Source organism: Medicago sativa, chromosome 2, assembly GCF_051527215.1.
Source record: "Medicago sativa cultivar Bolivia chromosome 2, Bolivia_mono, whole genome shotgun sequence".
Lineage (NCBI taxonomy): Eukaryota > Viridiplantae > Streptophyta > Magnoliopsida > Fabales > Fabaceae > Medicago > Medicago sativa.
In genome coordinates this window covers 5,600,401-5,616,901 of record NC_140750.1, presented here as the reverse complement: position 1 = coordinate 5,616,901, position 16,501 = coordinate 5,600,401, and the positions used below count along the sequence as shown (strand labels likewise).

Below are 16,501 nucleotides of genomic sequence, written 5' to 3'. Positions count from 1 at the left end.
TCTCCAATCATACCTTTCAACCATATGGCTTCCTTGACCCCTTCAACAAGGGCTATGTACTCTGCTTGAGTTGTTGAAAGAGCTACAACTGATTGTTGATTTGCCTTCCAAGTTACTGCTGTACCGAACAAAGTAAACACAAAACCTGATAGAGATTTTCTAGTGTCTACATTACCTGCATAGTCCGCATCCACATATCCTTCCAAAGCATCCCTTCCTGGTTGTGACCTTGTATACTTCAGACCACCTTTCAAAGTCCCATTCAAATATCTCAGAACCCACTTCAAAGCTTGCCAGTGCACTTGACCCGGATTTGCCATAAACAGACTTATCACACTTATTGCATAGGATAAGTCCGGTCTACTACAAACCATACCATACATGATGCTTCCAACCCCATTTGCATAGGGAGTACCCTCCATCTTGCTTTTCTCTTCATCGGATTGAGGACACTGCTTTATTGACAACTTTGTGTGATGACCAAGAGGAGTGCCAACGACCTTAGAATCTTTCATTCTGAACCGCTCCACCACTTTCCTCAAGTAACCTTGCTGAGATAAGAACAGCTCACCTTTGTTTCGGTCCCTTATGATATCCATACCAAGTATCCTCTTTGCATTACCAAGATCCTTCATCTCAAATTCATCATTCAATCTTTTCTTGAGCTTCTGAATCTCTTGCATGTCATAACTTGCCATAAGAATATCATCTACATAGAGGAGAAGGTAGAGAATGACTTTCTCATTCCTTCTCATCATGTAAACACAACTATCATAGTTGCTTCTCACAAAACCAGCCTTTATAAGGAACTCATCAAACCGACGATACCACTGCCTTGGACTTTGCTTCAACCCATACAAAGATTTCTTCAACAAACACACTTTTGTATTATCTTCCACGAAACCTTCTGGTTGTTGCATATAGATAGTTTCTTCCAACTCTCCATGTAGAAATGCGGTCTTCACATCCATTTGTTCTAACTCAAGATCATACATGTTAACAATCGCCATAAGTACCCTTATAGAACAATGTTTTACCACCGGTGAAAATATTTCATTGTAATCAATCCCTTCCACCTGAGTAAAACCCTTTGCTACAAGTCTTGCCTTATACCTTGGTGCTTCGACCCCTGGTATACCTTCTTTCTTCTTAAACACCCACTTGCTTCCCACTACCCTTTGATTCTTAGGTAATGAAACAAGTTTCCAAGTCTGGTTCTTTTCCAATGAAATTATTTCCTCATTCATTGCCTTCAGCCAGTCCTTGCTCTCATTGCTTTCTAATGCTTCCCTGAAGTTCTTTGGTTCCGAGTCTTGCAATTCTTCAGCTGCATTCAAAGCATAAGATATGAGGTCAGCATATCCGTATCTAACAGGTGGATTAATTTGTCTCCTTTGCCTATCTCTTGCTAGCTGATAGTCAGGATCAATTTGGCCTTCACTCTCATCAGGTACTGGAGTCTCATCCTCTTCCCTTTCATCAGTGGTAGGCTCCACCTCAAACTGAATTTTCTCTACCCCCGTTTCTGAGCTTGTATCCAAGTCTTTGCACTTCATCCCCATGCGGGTCTCATCAAAAGTAACATCCCTGCTTATAATAAATTTTGATCCTCCAGGTTCCATCTTCCACAGTTTGTAACCTTTCACACCTTCTGGATAACCCATGAAAATACACTTCACAGCTCTAGCATCAAGTTTGTCCTGTCTCACATGAGCAAATGCTAAAGCTCCGAAAACTTTCAAATTAGAGTAGTCTGCCGGTCTCCCACTCCAAACCTCTATAGGTGTCTTGAGATCTATCCCTGTTGATGGACATCTGTTAATCAAATATGCTGTAGTACTAACAGCTTCTCCCCATAAACTCTTGGACAATCCAGCTCCTAACAGCATACACCTCACACGTTCCAACAAGGTCATGTTCATTCTTTCAGCAAGACCATTCTGTTGAGGTGTGTATGCCACGGTTCTATGCCTCTTTATACCTCTTTTCCTGCAAAACTCATTAAACTGCTCTGAAACAAACTCCAGGCCATTGTCAGTTCTCAACACTTTCAGTTTAGTTCCAATCTGGTTTTCTATAAGTGTATGCCATTCTTTAAATTTTTCAAAAGCGTCACTTTTATTCTTCAGAATGTAAACCCATACCCTTCTAGAAAAATCATCAATAATAGACATGAAATATGAACCTCCCCCATGAGTTTTAACTGATGTTGGACCCCAAAGATCCGAATGAACATACTCAAAAGGCCTACTAGATTTATGCACACCCACCCCAAACTTCACCTTGTGTTGTTTTCCTAATGTGCAATTATCACAGAAATCTAGTTTGTTCAATTTTTCATTCCCTAGCAAACCTTGTTTAGCTAGCTCAACTAAACCCCTCTCACTGACATGACCTAACCTCAAATGCCACAGTTTAGTTATGTCCAGAGTGTCTACACTAGCAACCGATGCATGACCTATAACAGTGGAACCATCTAAAATATATAAACCATGTATTTTAGACCCTTTAGCTATAACTAATGCACCATGAGAAATTCTCATCATACCACGTTCAATTCTAGTACAATATCCTAGACCATCAAACATGCTTATAGATATTAAATTTCTCTTAAGTTCAGGAATATACCTCACATCCTTCAAAAGGAAATCACGATCATCAATAATCTTATTGAATTCCGTCAGTTGCTCCATTATAGGTTTTGACTCCACCATTCGGTAAAAGTAGAGTTGTTGTTTCAGACATTGTCTATGTGCCAAGGACTTGGTCATGTACAATGAATCAAGTTTATTCCACATAGACACAACAGTAGTCTCCCTTGCTGCCTCTCTCAACACCTTATCACCAAGACACAGAATGATAGCACTGACCGCTTTATCATTCATCTCCGCCTTCTCAATAGGTGTCAGATGCGCAGGCATCTGTGCTTCTCCCTTCAATGCTTCAACACACTTTTGTTGAATTAGAATTGCCCTCATCTTTACCTTCCACAACCCGAAGTCGTTACTACCGGTAAATGTTTCAATGTCCCACTTCGAACCCATGATACCTGGTTATTGATTTGACCTTTGCCCCACGGTGGGCGCCAATTGTTGCGGATTCGTTGTGAAAACCACACCAATAATAAACTTGATGTGTGGAGCAAATTAATACCAAGCAATCAATTGAAGCGGATGACACAAAAAAGAAATAATTCAAACAAAAATAAACAGCAAGAGAGGAGAGAGAGAGAACACAATAATCTGTTTACCCAGTTCGGTCTAATGATGACCTACTCTGGGGGAGAGAGCAGCTCTCCGTTCCACTATAATGATATGAGTTTCTTTACAAAGAGATGTCAGAGGGTTACAAGAATCAGTCTTCAAACCTAATTCTACCCAAAGTCCCAGCCTCTTCCCGTGACCAAGAGACTCAATCCTAATAGTGTTTTGTTCAAGGTGAATCGAAAACAAACCCAACCCTAGTGTTGTTGCCAAGAGAATTCTCTATAAACCCTAGTTTTTATGTTGGCTTCTAAACCCTGTTTTCTACTCTATTTTCCATCTGATACAAGACTTATATTTATAGTAAAAGTAACCCTTAAAATATGGAACAAATCTGCACTGAAAATACGTTTTCTTTATTTCCTTCAGCGTACCATCGTGCCACGTTACGATTCCATCGTGGCACGATTTTTCCAGTGCTTGCCTCAGGATCTGAAACCACCAATCGTGGCACGTTGCTCTCCATCGTGGCACGTTGCTTCTGAAATTCTGAACCTGATTTTAAGTTAACTCTTACATTCACGTTAGGCTAAAATCACGACAACTCTGCATTTACAGTGAAACTAGAAATACCAACTTCTCAAAATCATGTTGAACTTTGCATAAGGACGCGAGAATACAAGGTTCAACGTCAATCCAAACACATGCTTAATCTGTAAGTCTTATCATATTTTATTTTTCTAATATAAAATTAATTGATGAAATAGTGGAAATTCATATGCAAACTTATCTCATTTGCATATTTTAGAATAGAAAGAAAAAAAAAACAAAAAAAACCCAAACAAGTCATATATGAGATTCTCAATCCCAATCAAACACGCTTATTACTTAACTGTCTTTATCTACAACAACAGTATCTCTTGTCTCATACTGTTCTTTTTCCATTCTTGTTGTTCGTTATAACAACAATAACCATACCTTTCCCATTTCTCAAAACTGCAAAACTTCACAAACAGAGAGAGAAAAAAAAAAGAGTGTCTCTAAAATGGTTCCAAAGTTCAATGGTGGCGTTGACTATGGTGGAACTGGGCGTGGAACAAAGCCTATCTGAATTAACAACACAACCCACCTTTTGAAACTGTAAAAAGATCGAATTTTTAGTTTCAACTTGTTATGTTATGTTCATTTTTTGAGTGTTTAAAATCATGGGCTATCTTGGTTTCTTAGCTTGGCTTTATAAACTCTAATTCTAGCTTTTATGGGACCAACCTTCTTGGTGGTCCAAACCAAATGGTACAATCCCTTCTTCTCCAAACTCATTCTCTTATTTTGATATGTGTAAACTCATTCTAGTGATTTAGATATTTGGTATTTGACTGTGTTTCGAATTGAATTCATTGTGTTGATTAAGTAAGTAAGTTCAAAGTCATTTCATATGGATTCTGAAGGTTTAATATTATTTATTTATTTATATAATCTAAAGGACTTTTTTGTATCATTTTCCCTACAAATAAAAGTTAAAATCATGGTTTATTTGATGATATATTTTATAAAATAGTTTGGATGATAATTAAATATCAGTCTTAATTTGGATCCTTGCTCTGTGTTGTGTGCAGTGGCTGCTTTACCAACTGACTTTTATGTTGGATGCTAGAAGCAGCTTATATTGACTTACACACATAGGAATCTTAATCTTAATAAAGTGATTAGTTATTAATTTTTTAAAATGTTTTCTAGTTTTATTTAATCAAACATAGGGATTCTTAATAAAGATTTCTGTTCATGAAAAGTAGTTGAAAATGTTGTCAGCTTAGTTTATAGATATATGTTAATTTTGTTGTTTTCATTTGCTTTTTCTTATTGAAAATGATTAGAGAAAATAATCACTTGTCTTCTTGTTGCAGGTTCAAAAGAAATGATCTGGTATTAAAAGCTCTTTCGACTTTTGGCAATTGCAGGCGTGTTTTGAATCGGACTTTGTTCTGTCAGAAAGTATACGTTTGATTTGTTTTCCGATGATATTCTTAGTTTCAACTTCAAAATTTTGTTGATTCTGGATATCGATCAATCTCCCTTAATACCAGATAGATCTGGTAGAGTGTTTAGCTTCATCGTGGGGCAAATCTCCTTTGGCAATATAGCTTCCGAGTCACGATCTTGGAAGAGGCAAATTTATTAACTAGTATCTGGAAATTACTTATGTTTGAAGATTCACCTGTATCGGGCAAATCTCCTTTGGCAAAAGTTACTTAATTTTCTTTGTGTTGATTCTTAGCATATCAAAATAGTAGTTTTCATCTTCTATGAAAGTATCACCTTTCTAAAGTTATTCCACACTTTCACTAGGACAAATCTCCTTTGGCATCTTTTCATTATCTTAGTCGGTTTCCTCAAACATGTTTAAAGTCTCCTTCCAAAAAATCACAAAAAAAATCTGATAGTTGTAGCTCCTTGATACTAGTTTTGCAAACCTCTCTCTAGTTTCTTTCTGTGGAAATTCCAGTGCAAACTGGGCAAATCTCCTTTGGCAATTCAGAGTCGTAATAGACTCCAGTTATCCCTGTCCTGTCGGGCAAATCTCCTTTGGCATTTAATTTTCAGTTTCAGTGGTGAAGGTATTCTTCCGTTTCAAGAAACTAGCTTTGTATCTGTGACAAGCATAGGTATCAATCAGACACATTTTGTATTGTATACAAATATCCTCTGAAGTCAGTATCGACTCATCCATTGTTGATTGCAATACATACGGACTCTGGTGTTTAATGTTTCTATTAGCTTGAAAAGGTAAGGATCTTCTTGAATCCTTATTTATTGTCAATATTTCTTTACGGATTTGTTGAGATTTTGCTACCTAAAAATACCATTATTTCCTCCTTTTATTGTGTCTTGAAGCTATTTTCTTGTAGCACTGATGTTAACTGTGACAAATTATGACAGGCATAGAGTTGATGGAAGCTCAGATGACTGATTCAGACTGGGAGTCTTCCAGTGAGAGCAGCGGTAGTGACGATCAAGAGGATATTGATTTTCTCTATGGTGGCCAAGCTCAGAGCATATTATCAAGTTTAGAGGAAAGCATCGGTAGGATAGACGATTTCCTCTCATTCGAGAGAACATTTGCTTACGGCGATGTTGTGTGCTCCTTATCAGACCCATCTGGACAGATGGGGAGGGTCGTAAGTGTTGACGTATTAGTGGATTTGGAAAACAATCAAGGAAATGTGTTAAAAAATGTGAACTCCAAGAAACTTCTGAAGATTCGTTCCATTTCCGAAGGTGATTGCGTAATTAATGGGCCGTGGCTTGGTCAGGTTCAAAGGGTGGTGGACAGATTAAGTGTATTGTTTGATGACGGGACTAAGTACGAGATCACTACCTTGGAAAATGATAAGATTTTACCACAAAATCCTAATTTTCTTGAAGATTCGCAGTATCCATACTATCCAGGGCAGAGAGTGAAGGTTAAGTCCTCGACTGCTTCCAAATCAGCTAGATGGCTATGTGACAATTGGAGAGACAATCATGATGAAGGAACTGTTTGTTCTGTGGAAGCAGGTTTGGTGTATGTTAATTGGCTTGCCTCGGTTCCTTTAGGTTCTAATTCAAATGTGAACACTCCTCCATGCTGGCAAGATTCCAAAAACTTGACCTTACTGTCATGTTTTTCGCATGCAAACTGGCAACTTGGTGACTGGTGTATGCTTCCAGTTGCAGACCAAAAGGAACAAGTTGAACAGATGATTCGAGATTCATCAGATAGTTATCTTCCTAATAAGCATAGTATGGCTAGAGAATGTAGGAGAAGAAACCTCAACTCTAGCATGGATGAATTGTTTATAATTGGGAAGATAAAGACCAAGGTTGATATCATATGGCAAAATGGGGAACATACTTTGGGCTCAGATCCGCAGAATTTAGTTCCTGTGAATGTCATAAACACTCATGAATTTTGGCCTCATCAGTTTGTGATGGAAAAAGGTACTTCTGATGATGATAAGTCTAGCAATCAAAGATGGGGTGTCATTCTATCGGTCGATGCAAAAGAGCATACGGTAAACGTACAATGGAGAACAGCTCCCACATCCAAGCCAGATGATTTGGCTGGAGAACCAACGACAGAAACTGTGAGTGCCTACGAACTTGTTGAGCACCCAGATTTTTCCTGTTGTTTTGGCGATATTGTGTTCAAGGCGGCTCAAAAACAGCCCGGTTACCTAGCTGAAAAATATAATGCAAATTCAATGAGTGACTTGAATGTGGAAGCTCCTCTGAAAAACCTGTACCAAATCAGTTATCCGAATAACTCTGTAGGTAACTGTCACCTGTCCTGTATTGGCAATGTTACTGGTTTCAAAGATGGTCATGTGGAGGTGAAATGGGCTACTGGTTTAATGACCAAGGTATGCCCTCAACTTTTTGTGAATATATTGTTGTTAATGATGCTACTTTCTATATATAGCGATGTTACTCGGGAAGTTTATGGCGCTACATTATTTTGAACAGGTTGCGCCCTATGAAATATTTCGGATTGGTAAACATGAAGCTTCGACTGTAACTCCTGTTTCTTATGAAACAAATATTGAGGAGTTGGTTGAAGAGATTACTGAACATGTAAGTCTGCCTTCTGACCAGAAGGGAAAGGTAAGGGAAATAATATAATTTTTAAACTTGTCAAAAATAACATCTAAAAATGACATTTTTCAATGAGATTAGTTGTCGAGATTAACATAAGGATTGTCTAATCATAAGCTGAATCTCACTTTGATGATCAGGGCTTGTCAGATTGTAACAGTGATAGAGATAAATGTGAAAAGCATCAAGGAGAGAGTAGTTCGTTTTCCCTGCCTCAAGCTGCCATTGAACTTTTCTCCAGCATTAAAGCCGGCATTTTCCAAAAACTTGGCATGACATCATTTTATGGAGCTGTTTCCACAGTCCCTACATTTGAAGAGGGAAATGCACCTGATTTTCTCGACAAGAAAGATTTGGAAACTTGTGGCCCTGAGACCGATTCACATCCTGCGAGCACGTTGCAGTCTACTGAAGACCCAACTCCATATTGTGAAGTTATTCCGGTTTCTTTAGACAGCAATGGTTCAGATCAGTTGAAGCGGTTTGATGTAATTGATACTTGTTCAGATCACCACTTTTTCAATGAGAGAAAAGGGTTGCCGATATCTCAGGTTATAAAATTGACCATCACTCAAGTAACATAATTATATTGAAAGCATTTTGGCTTATTTTTTTCCCTCTCCATTGCTCCTTTGTAGGTTAAGAAAGATTGGGCGAAAAAGGTACAGCAAGAATGGAGCATCCTGGAGAAAAACCTTCCTGGTGCGTACTTCACACTTTATTTATTATAACTATCTCAGCCTAATTAAACCAACCAACTATCTCACTAAATAAGCAATGTTTATTGTCCATTAATATTTAATCTGAAAATAAGTAGCCTATTGAGTAAATAAATGTCCAAGTTAATTTACTTACAAGAAAGGGAAATCACTCGAAATATGCTGTAATATCCATCGCAGTTTCTGCTAATTGACATACAATCTTTATATGCTTAAACAGAAACTATTTATGTCCGTGTTTTCGAAGAAAGAATGGATCTCATGCGAGCAGCCATCGTTGGTGCGTCAGGGACACCTTATCATGATGGATTGTTTTTCTTCGATATATGTTTCCCTCCCGAGTATCCCAATGAACCACCTGTAAGCTTTCGAATGTATTTTTTTGGGTTCTCTGTGAATTATATTACTTTTATGCTTCAACAATTTCTCATTCTATCATTATGGCCTTTGAAATCTCTTGCAGATGGTGCACTACATTTCTGGCGGATTAAGAATAAATCCTAATTTGTATGAGTCGGGGAAAGTGTGTTTGAGTCTCCTAAATACGTGGAGTGGTACCGCGACTGAAGTGTGGAACCCTGGAGCTTCCACAGTTCTTCAAGTCCTTCTCTCTCTGCAGGCTCTTGTCCTTAACGAAAAGCCTTATTTCAATGAAGCTGGATATGACCAACAGATTGGTAGAGCTGAAGGAGAGAAAAATTCTGTGAGTTACAATGAGAATGCTTTCCTCCTCACCTGCAAATCCATGTTGGGTCTACTAAGAAATCCGCCGGAGGTAAAATAACTATACTTCTTTACTTTGATTCTTCCTGTACTATAACACCCCAGACTACATGATTTCCTAGAAAGCATTGACAATAACTCATTGCATGTCTTAGACTTATTTAATAGAGGAAAATTATTAGTATTATGGAGAGGCTATTATTGAGATGTGTGCATGACCCTTTGGTTTCCAATTAACATTAGTTTCTTGAAGTTTTCAGTTTTCATTAAAAAAAAATTGTGTAGTTGATTACACTAAGGCTATAATATTTTCAAGTATACTCTATCCATTACACAATAATGATCATCATGAGATTTTTAGTTTCTTTCAAATTAATTTTCATTTTATTAAACTAAAAAGGCATTGATTGATTGATTTTTTTCGACTTTATCCTTATCTTTTCGGATCCTCCCCAAGTGGAATAAGAGTAATATAGTCGAATAAATTTATATTTACTTGTCCTTGAGGATATTTAATGATTCTCTCAATCTTCGTACGAAACAACTTTGAAATTATGACTAAACTGATTGTGATTGCAGCATTTTGAGGCATTGGTGGAAGAACACTTTCGACAACGCTCAAAACATATACTTGTTGCATGTAAGGCATATCTTGAAGGAGCTCCTATTGGAGGTGAAAAAAGTGAGCATGAAAACCAAAAGGGAACTTCGACAGGATTTAAAATTATGCTTGGTAAACTCCTCCCTAAGCTTGCTGAGGCATTTTCTGATAAGGGAATTGATTGCTCCCAGTTTGTTGACATCCAAAAATGAAAACTCGACGAAGTTGAGTTCACCATCAAGGTTTCTGGTTCCAACCTAATGTGTAATATTAATTTGTTTTCATGTATCTGTATAATATATCAAGTTAAGCTTGAAGAATGAAATTGTAACAAAAATAAAAACCTTGTGGTGTGTCATATGGCTTGCATATGTGAAAATTTATAATGAGAATAAAAACAGTTAATTCTGTGAACAGTCTTATCATGTCTTTATGGTATCAGAAATATAAATGAACACAAAAAGTGACACCGACACCGTATTTCTATCCGGTCGGTGGTTCAATGTAGCATTTTTTAGCTTGCATCGGGGTTCCGTGCAAGACTCACACTGCTTGTATCACCTCAGTTGTCGCATACGGTATCGGTAAAAATTGTGTTTAAAACAGCAGCGTTCTTAAGCTATATAATGCTTGTCCATACTGATGCTTTGACTCTTTTCCTAAGTTTGCAAGAATTACTTAATTTATGTGAATAATACTACTTCAGCCATCACTGATGTCAATATCATTATTAGATTGCTTCTGAGATGTTATTCAATGTGATGGAATATAATAAACTTGGTTTTAACTAATAAAGATGCATCAATATTGTGTTGAGAATAAAAAGGTTGAATGCAAGTTATGTGGGAACAAAATCAGGAAAAAGTTGTTTTCTTTCTTCTTTATGAAAGGTATAAAATGAGTTTAAAGGATAAGCATATTTGATTTGTCGAGCAAACAGCATTAACGTGTACATTTTTTTTTTTTTTGACAAAATTAACGTGTACATTATTCATTGTCAAATTAATAACCCACCAAACATGGCATAATATATTTAGCAGACAATTGAATTTCTGAAAAATGTGGTAAAGGTTTGATCTCAAACTAATATGTTATTTCTACCCAAAAAATAATCTCAAACTAATATGTTATCAAAGATTATCGGTCGAATGATAGCAATCCTTTCGGTAAAATTTCAAATCAAAACTATACATTGAGTCCTCCCAAAACTATACATTTTTTAACAAGGTAGTTTTTTTTTAGTACATAGACGAAATAACAATAATCATTATAGACACACACACAAGTGGAAGAGAAAGAGTTCGAGCCTCAATCACGCGCCTAACAATTTTAATAGGCTTGTGGACAAGCCATCGTAGTTTTTTACTACTTTGAGTTTGCACTTCCCAAACAATTCTTTAATTTAGAATAATGTTATAAAATGTGAAATATGCAAAGTCTACATAGATGTGATTTTATCACTGGATCGATAAATCTCACTATTAAATTAAATGAAATATGATAAGATTTAATGATCTGATTATAGAGATCAAGCTTGTGCATTGTGCAATACCAATTTATTTAGACAAAGTCAAATATAGTATAGTTCATACAAAATCACATTAAGATCAAGATCTCTGTTCACATAATCAATCTGAATTCTGATTATTATTATTATTATAGTATGAAGATCCTTGCTAGGTGAGATGATTTTGAAGTAAATAATTTACTATTTAAAACCAATTAAATTATTAGTCCATTATGCTTTGGTAGAGTTGAGTGCACTCACTACTAAACTAAACAAACACATGTTGTTTTGTTCAATACAGTCTGGCTCACTCCAATGCTTTCTTCTTCCTCAAACACACGCTACCACTTCCAAAACGGAATGAGTTAGTAATTAATGTATATGCCAATAAAAATATCAATCAATTATGAATGATATTGTGATTCTAATTGCACTGTTATCAGCAGTTACGCGCAGAAATATCCGAACTAAATACTATAACATAGTTCAAGTTCAAAAACCCTAAAACTTGAAATCATCAATGGAGTTTTCTTCAAATTCCTTATTCTTCTTCATGTTCTTCATTTTCTTCTCCTTTGTAGCTTCAAATCCTTCTGATTCATCTTTCAGAACCACCTATGATCATCTCTGCAACGACGTCGTTCCCGCATCCACAACTCCGCCCCATGTTGAAACCTCCCTCGATTTCGCCGAATCTCTCCGAATTCTGTCTGGATACTTCTCCGGCGGCGATCCAATTTTCAACAATTCCGCCGCCGATGTAATTTTTAACAATTACGCCACCGAAAGCTTCTCCAACCACTTCACGTTTCGCGCCACCTCCGTCCAGAGAACCACCACCGACGACGTGTTTGAATTGCAGGCGCAAGTGTTTATCACGCAACAAAAAGAGGGCTACGCTCATGATAGATCGCTGTTTAGGGTGAAAGTTACGCAGCGGATGAAAGTTTCTCTCAGCGGGTTTTGGTCACAATCTTCCGGTAAGATTTGTATGTTTGGAACAGGTTCTTATGGTTTAAGAAATATGCAAAATGTTAATGTTGTTCTTAAGCTTCGTTATCCGAATAATGTTACGATTTTCGATAGTTTGATTACTGGAACTTTGGAAAGCTTTGATGAAATGAAGAATAGTTTGAATCATTTTGAACCCGTTTCGATATTGGTTTTGTCTCATAGTTCAAGTTACAATTTCACAATGATTGGGAAGGAAAATGGTAATGGTAATTGTGTGGCGGGATCGAATGGGGTGAGTTTAAGCCTTAGGAATTTGAACCGAGGTGCTTGTTCTGTGTTTTTACGACGTACTGATAAGTTTCAACTTGATTATGGAAGTCAATGTAATAATGTTAGTTGTAATCCCCTTGGTGGTGCTGGTGGTGTTGAGAAGTTGCCTGCTTTCATGCATTTTTCTGGTGTTCGGTGTGTAGAGAGGCAGAAGATTCAGATTTTGTTGGCTTTCCCTGACTCGGTTTACAGTGGCCATGCATTTCCGTTTCGTCCTAACACAACGTTGATATCTGAAGGGCTGTGGGATGAGAAGGGGAATCGGTTATGTGGAGTTGCGTGCCGGATTTTGAACTTCACAGGAACTCCTTATGTTGGAGATTGCTCGATTAAGTTCACGTTATGGTTTCCTGCTGTGTTGTCTTTGAGAAACAGGAGTACTGTTTTGGGCCGGATATGGAGTGATAAACTTGTTGGTGAATCTGGCTACTTCAGTAGCATTGGATTTGAGGGTAGCTGGAAAGGATCAAGAGGTCTCACTGGTTTACAATACAAGTATACTGAAATTGACAGAGTAAGAAAATCATGTGGAGAAAAGGTGACTGCTAGAGGAAAAGGAAAGAAGTATCCAGATGGATATTCTTCTGATACATCATTTAGTTTGTCTGTGACAAACAGTAAAGGTCAAGTAGCTCGAGGTTACTCTTCACCACTGTTTGTTGGTGATCTACGTTATAATGGGCAGCCTTATGGTATTCCATTTGTGCCAGTGAATGGAAACTTGAAAGCACACAGTTTTCAATACAACAATTCATTGAATGTCAGCTATAAGATTATCTTTAACCCTTCACCTGATTTTAAGTTTGGTAGTGAGGTCTCTGCAACAGAAGTTAAAATTAGTGCAGAAGGATTGTACAATAGGAATACTGGAGTTATGTGTCTTGTAGGATGTCGGGATTTGAGGACAAATGGCAAAATACTGTTAAAGAATGAGTCTCTGGACTGTGAAATCATGGTTAATATCCAGTTTCCTCCATTGAATGCAAAAGGAGGTGAATTTATTAAAGGGACCATAGAAAGCACGCGACAAAATGCAGACCCTTATTATTTTGAGCCCCTTCAGTTGTCTTCATATTCTCTATACAGAAACCAAGTAGATGCATCGATTTGGAGAATGGACTTTGAGATAATTATGGTATTGATATCAAACACACTTTCTTGTGTGTTTGTAGGATTGCAACTCCTCCATGTGAAAAAGCACACAGAAGTACTTCCTCACATTTCCATTGTGATGCTTCTTGTTATTACTCTAGGTCACATGATTCCTCTGGTGCTGAACTTTGAAGCCTTATTCAAGGTGAATCATAATGGTGTGCAGAATGTTTTTCTTGGGAGTGGAGGGTGGCTTGAAGTGAATGAAGTAGTTGTGAGGATGGTGACAATGGTAGCTTTTCTTCTAGAGCTGCGTCTTCTACAATTGACCTGGTCTTCAAGACAGAGTGAGGAAAGCCAGACAGGTTTGTGGGCTTCCGAAAAATGGGTTCTTTATATGACTCTACCATTGTATTTTGGCGGTGGATTGACTGCATGGTTCGTGCACATATGGAAGAATTCTCGCCGGAAAAGCTCACGTCCATTCCATCTTTCACGCCACAGGTTTAGGTTTCCTCGTGGACATCCTTATCCACTTCCTTCGCTCTGGGAAGACTTCAAATCTTATGCTGGTTTACTCCTTGATGGGTTTCTGCTTCCACAAACTCTGTTCAACATAGTGTCTAACTCAGAAGGAAAGGCTTTGGCATCTTCATTTTATTTTGGAACAACCATTGTTCGTATACTGCCCCATGCATATGATCTCTATAGAGCTCACAGTTCTGCATGGTACCTTAATATATCATCCATATACGCAGACCATAGAATGGATTTTTATTCCACAGCTTGGGACATCATAATTCCAATTGGTGGTCTTTCATTTGCTGTCCTCATATACCTTCAACAAAGATTTGGAAGCCGCTGCATTCTTCCAAAGAGGTTTAGAAAAACTTCTGCCTATGAGAAAGTACCTGTTATTGGTAATGATGATTTGTGATGATAGCCTAATATTGATTACATTTTGTAAAATGATATTTTTTGTTGAGTATTAGAAGACACTTATTGCAATGGCAGATATACAGTTCAGGATCAAAGACTATAGAATTTTGCCCATAGCATTTTTTGTATAATCTCTTGAGTTTTGCCCAAAGCTGGCTGCCATGAGACAAAATGCTGTTCATTTTAGTATTTAGCAAGTTAAAAACTTAAGCTGCATTTGGCAAATTATCATTGTATTTGTGTTCATGGGGAATTTTTGAAGTTATATAAATTAATCGCATATAGCTTTTTTCCAAAAAAAATTAAATCATTTGCGTATAAATTAGGGTAAATTACACCAGGGTCCTTTAAGTTTGAGGTTTGTAACATATTGGTCCTTTAAGTTATTTTGATCGCACATAAGTCTTTAAGTTTGAGGTTTGGAACAAATTGGTTTTAAGTTATTTTGGTCACAAATAAGTCCTTTAAGTTTGTAAACATTTTCGATTTAGTCCTTCTATTAACCAAACGATGATGTGGTAGAAGGACTAAATCGAAAACGTTTACAAACTTAAAGGATTTATTTGTGACCAAAATAACTTAAAGACCAATATGTTACAAAACTCAAACTTAAACAACTTATGTGTGACCAAAATAACTTAAAGGACTGATCTGTTACAAACCTCAAACTTAAAGGACCCTTGGTGTAATTTAGCCTATAAATTAATTACCAAGTATAATCTGCGTTTTTTTTCCTTCAAGTTTTTCCCAAAGTTCCCTGCTACGAGACAATGTTGTTCATTTGTGTATCTGGCAAATTATCATTGTATTTGTGTTTATAGGAAAATTTTCAAGTTATATAAAGCAATTGCGTGTAGCTTTTTCCAAAAATAAAATAAATTCAATTGCGTAGAAGTAGGTACCAAGTATATACGGAGTATTATTTAAAGGGAAATGTTAACGAGTGCCCCCGGGGCACTCTTTAAGGGTCTTAAATAGTAACTTTTTATGAAAAATTATGTATTCAATGCATTGGAAATTGAACTATTTGACTTTTTCAAAGAATAATTTCCTAATTTAGTATGCTTAAAGAGTGTCACGGGGGCACTCGTTAACAAGACCCTTATTTAAACCATCTTTAAATTTTTATTTAAGTATGATAATTAGATAAATTTTACATAAATAAGTTGACATTTGGCTTGATTCCTTGATAATAAGTTTATGATTGAATTGCTTAAAAAAAAGCTTATGATTGAACTAAGCTTATGATAATAAGCTTATGATTGATTCCTCTGAATGGCGCGGAAAGAATAAATAACGTTCAGGTGACTTAAGATAATGAAGCACGCATATGGTCGCACGATGATGACACTCAGTAGTTGAATCATAAAGCAAATGGCCAATGACACATCTATGATTCTATATGCAGCAACTTCTGAAAAGGGGAACCATTGTCGTGCTAAAGCTAAATTGAAGGATCAATAGGAATGTTAGACGGTCATTACTGGCTACTTGGTAAGGTAGGTTCTATCTCAGATTGCAAAGGATAAGCGATAGAAGTTGTGGCATTGCAAATATAGTCATGAAAGTGAAGAGGTTGTGATTTTCCCTAGTTGATTTGTGTGATTCAGGTCCCACAATGGTTAACTAAGAAATTATGTCGATGATTATAATGGGGATGTGTGAGGATTACAACCACCGGGTTTGGTAGCACAAGCTTGTGGTCTATGCGGAGGTATTAAGGTGTTGGGAGTATGTTAGTAAAAATGATTGCATTCGGCCAAGAGTTTAAATAATGGAAGAAAAAAAAAATGTGTGCAAG

At 36.9% G+C, this 16,501-nt stretch overlaps 2 protein-coding genes across 5 annotated transcripts; both read left to right on the top strand.

The window, feature by feature from the left end:
• The first annotated feature begins 4,195 nt into the window (after positions 1-4,195).
• Positions 4,196-10,294, top strand: LOC146943906 (putative ubiquitin-conjugating enzyme E2 24). 4 transcript variants are annotated; one of them, XM_085742212.1, is made up of 9 exons: positions 4,196-4,343; positions 5,108-5,987; positions 6,141-7,603; positions 7,707-7,814; positions 7,976-8,386; positions 8,474-8,537; positions 8,775-8,914; positions 9,018-9,329; positions 9,857-10,294. In XM_085742212.1, the coding sequence occupies exons 3-9, from the start codon at positions 6,152-6,154 to the stop codon at positions 10,088-10,090; spliced, it is 2,721 nt and encodes a 906-aa protein (XP_085598338.1). In that variant the 5' UTR covers positions 4,196-4,343; positions 5,108-5,987; positions 6,141-6,151; the 3' UTR covers positions 10,091-10,294. The 4 variants fall into 4 exon arrangements, with proteins under 4 accessions (XP_085598338.1, XP_085598336.1, XP_085598337.1 ...); XM_085742210.1 differs by having other exon boundaries at positions 7,707-7,844; XM_085742211.1 differs by having other exon boundaries at positions 4,196-4,496.
• Positions 10,295-11,616: 1,322 nt separating this feature from the next.
• Positions 11,617-14,795, top strand: LOC146943905 (DUF2921 family protein, putative (DUF2921)). The gene has a single exon (XM_085742208.1). The coding sequence runs from the start codon at positions 11,906-11,908 to the stop codon at positions 14,696-14,698; it is 2,793 nt and encodes a 930-aa protein (XP_085598334.1). The 5' UTR covers positions 11,617-11,905; the 3' UTR covers positions 14,699-14,795.
• The last annotated feature ends 1,706 nt before the right edge of the window (positions 14,796-16,501 follow it).

Excerpts from the sequence above, each read along its gene's own strand:
- LOC146943905 (XM_085742208.1), top strand. The coding sequence starts at position 11,906 with ATGGAGTTTTCTTCAAATTCCTTATTCTTCTTCATGTTCTTCATTTTC.
- LOC146943906 (XM_085742210.1), top strand. The coding sequence starts at position 6,152 with ATGGAAGCTCAGATGACTGATTCAGACTGGGAGTCTTCCAGTGAGAGC. Across the intron at positions 7,604-7,706 it reads CTACTGGTTTAATGACCAAG|GTTGCGCCCTATGAAATATT; the intron begins GTATGCCCTCAA and ends TATTTTGAACAG. Across the intron at positions 8,538-8,774 it reads CCTGGAGAAAAACCTTCCTG|AAACTATTTATGTCCGTGTT; the intron begins GTGCGTACTTCA and ends ATGCTTAAACAG.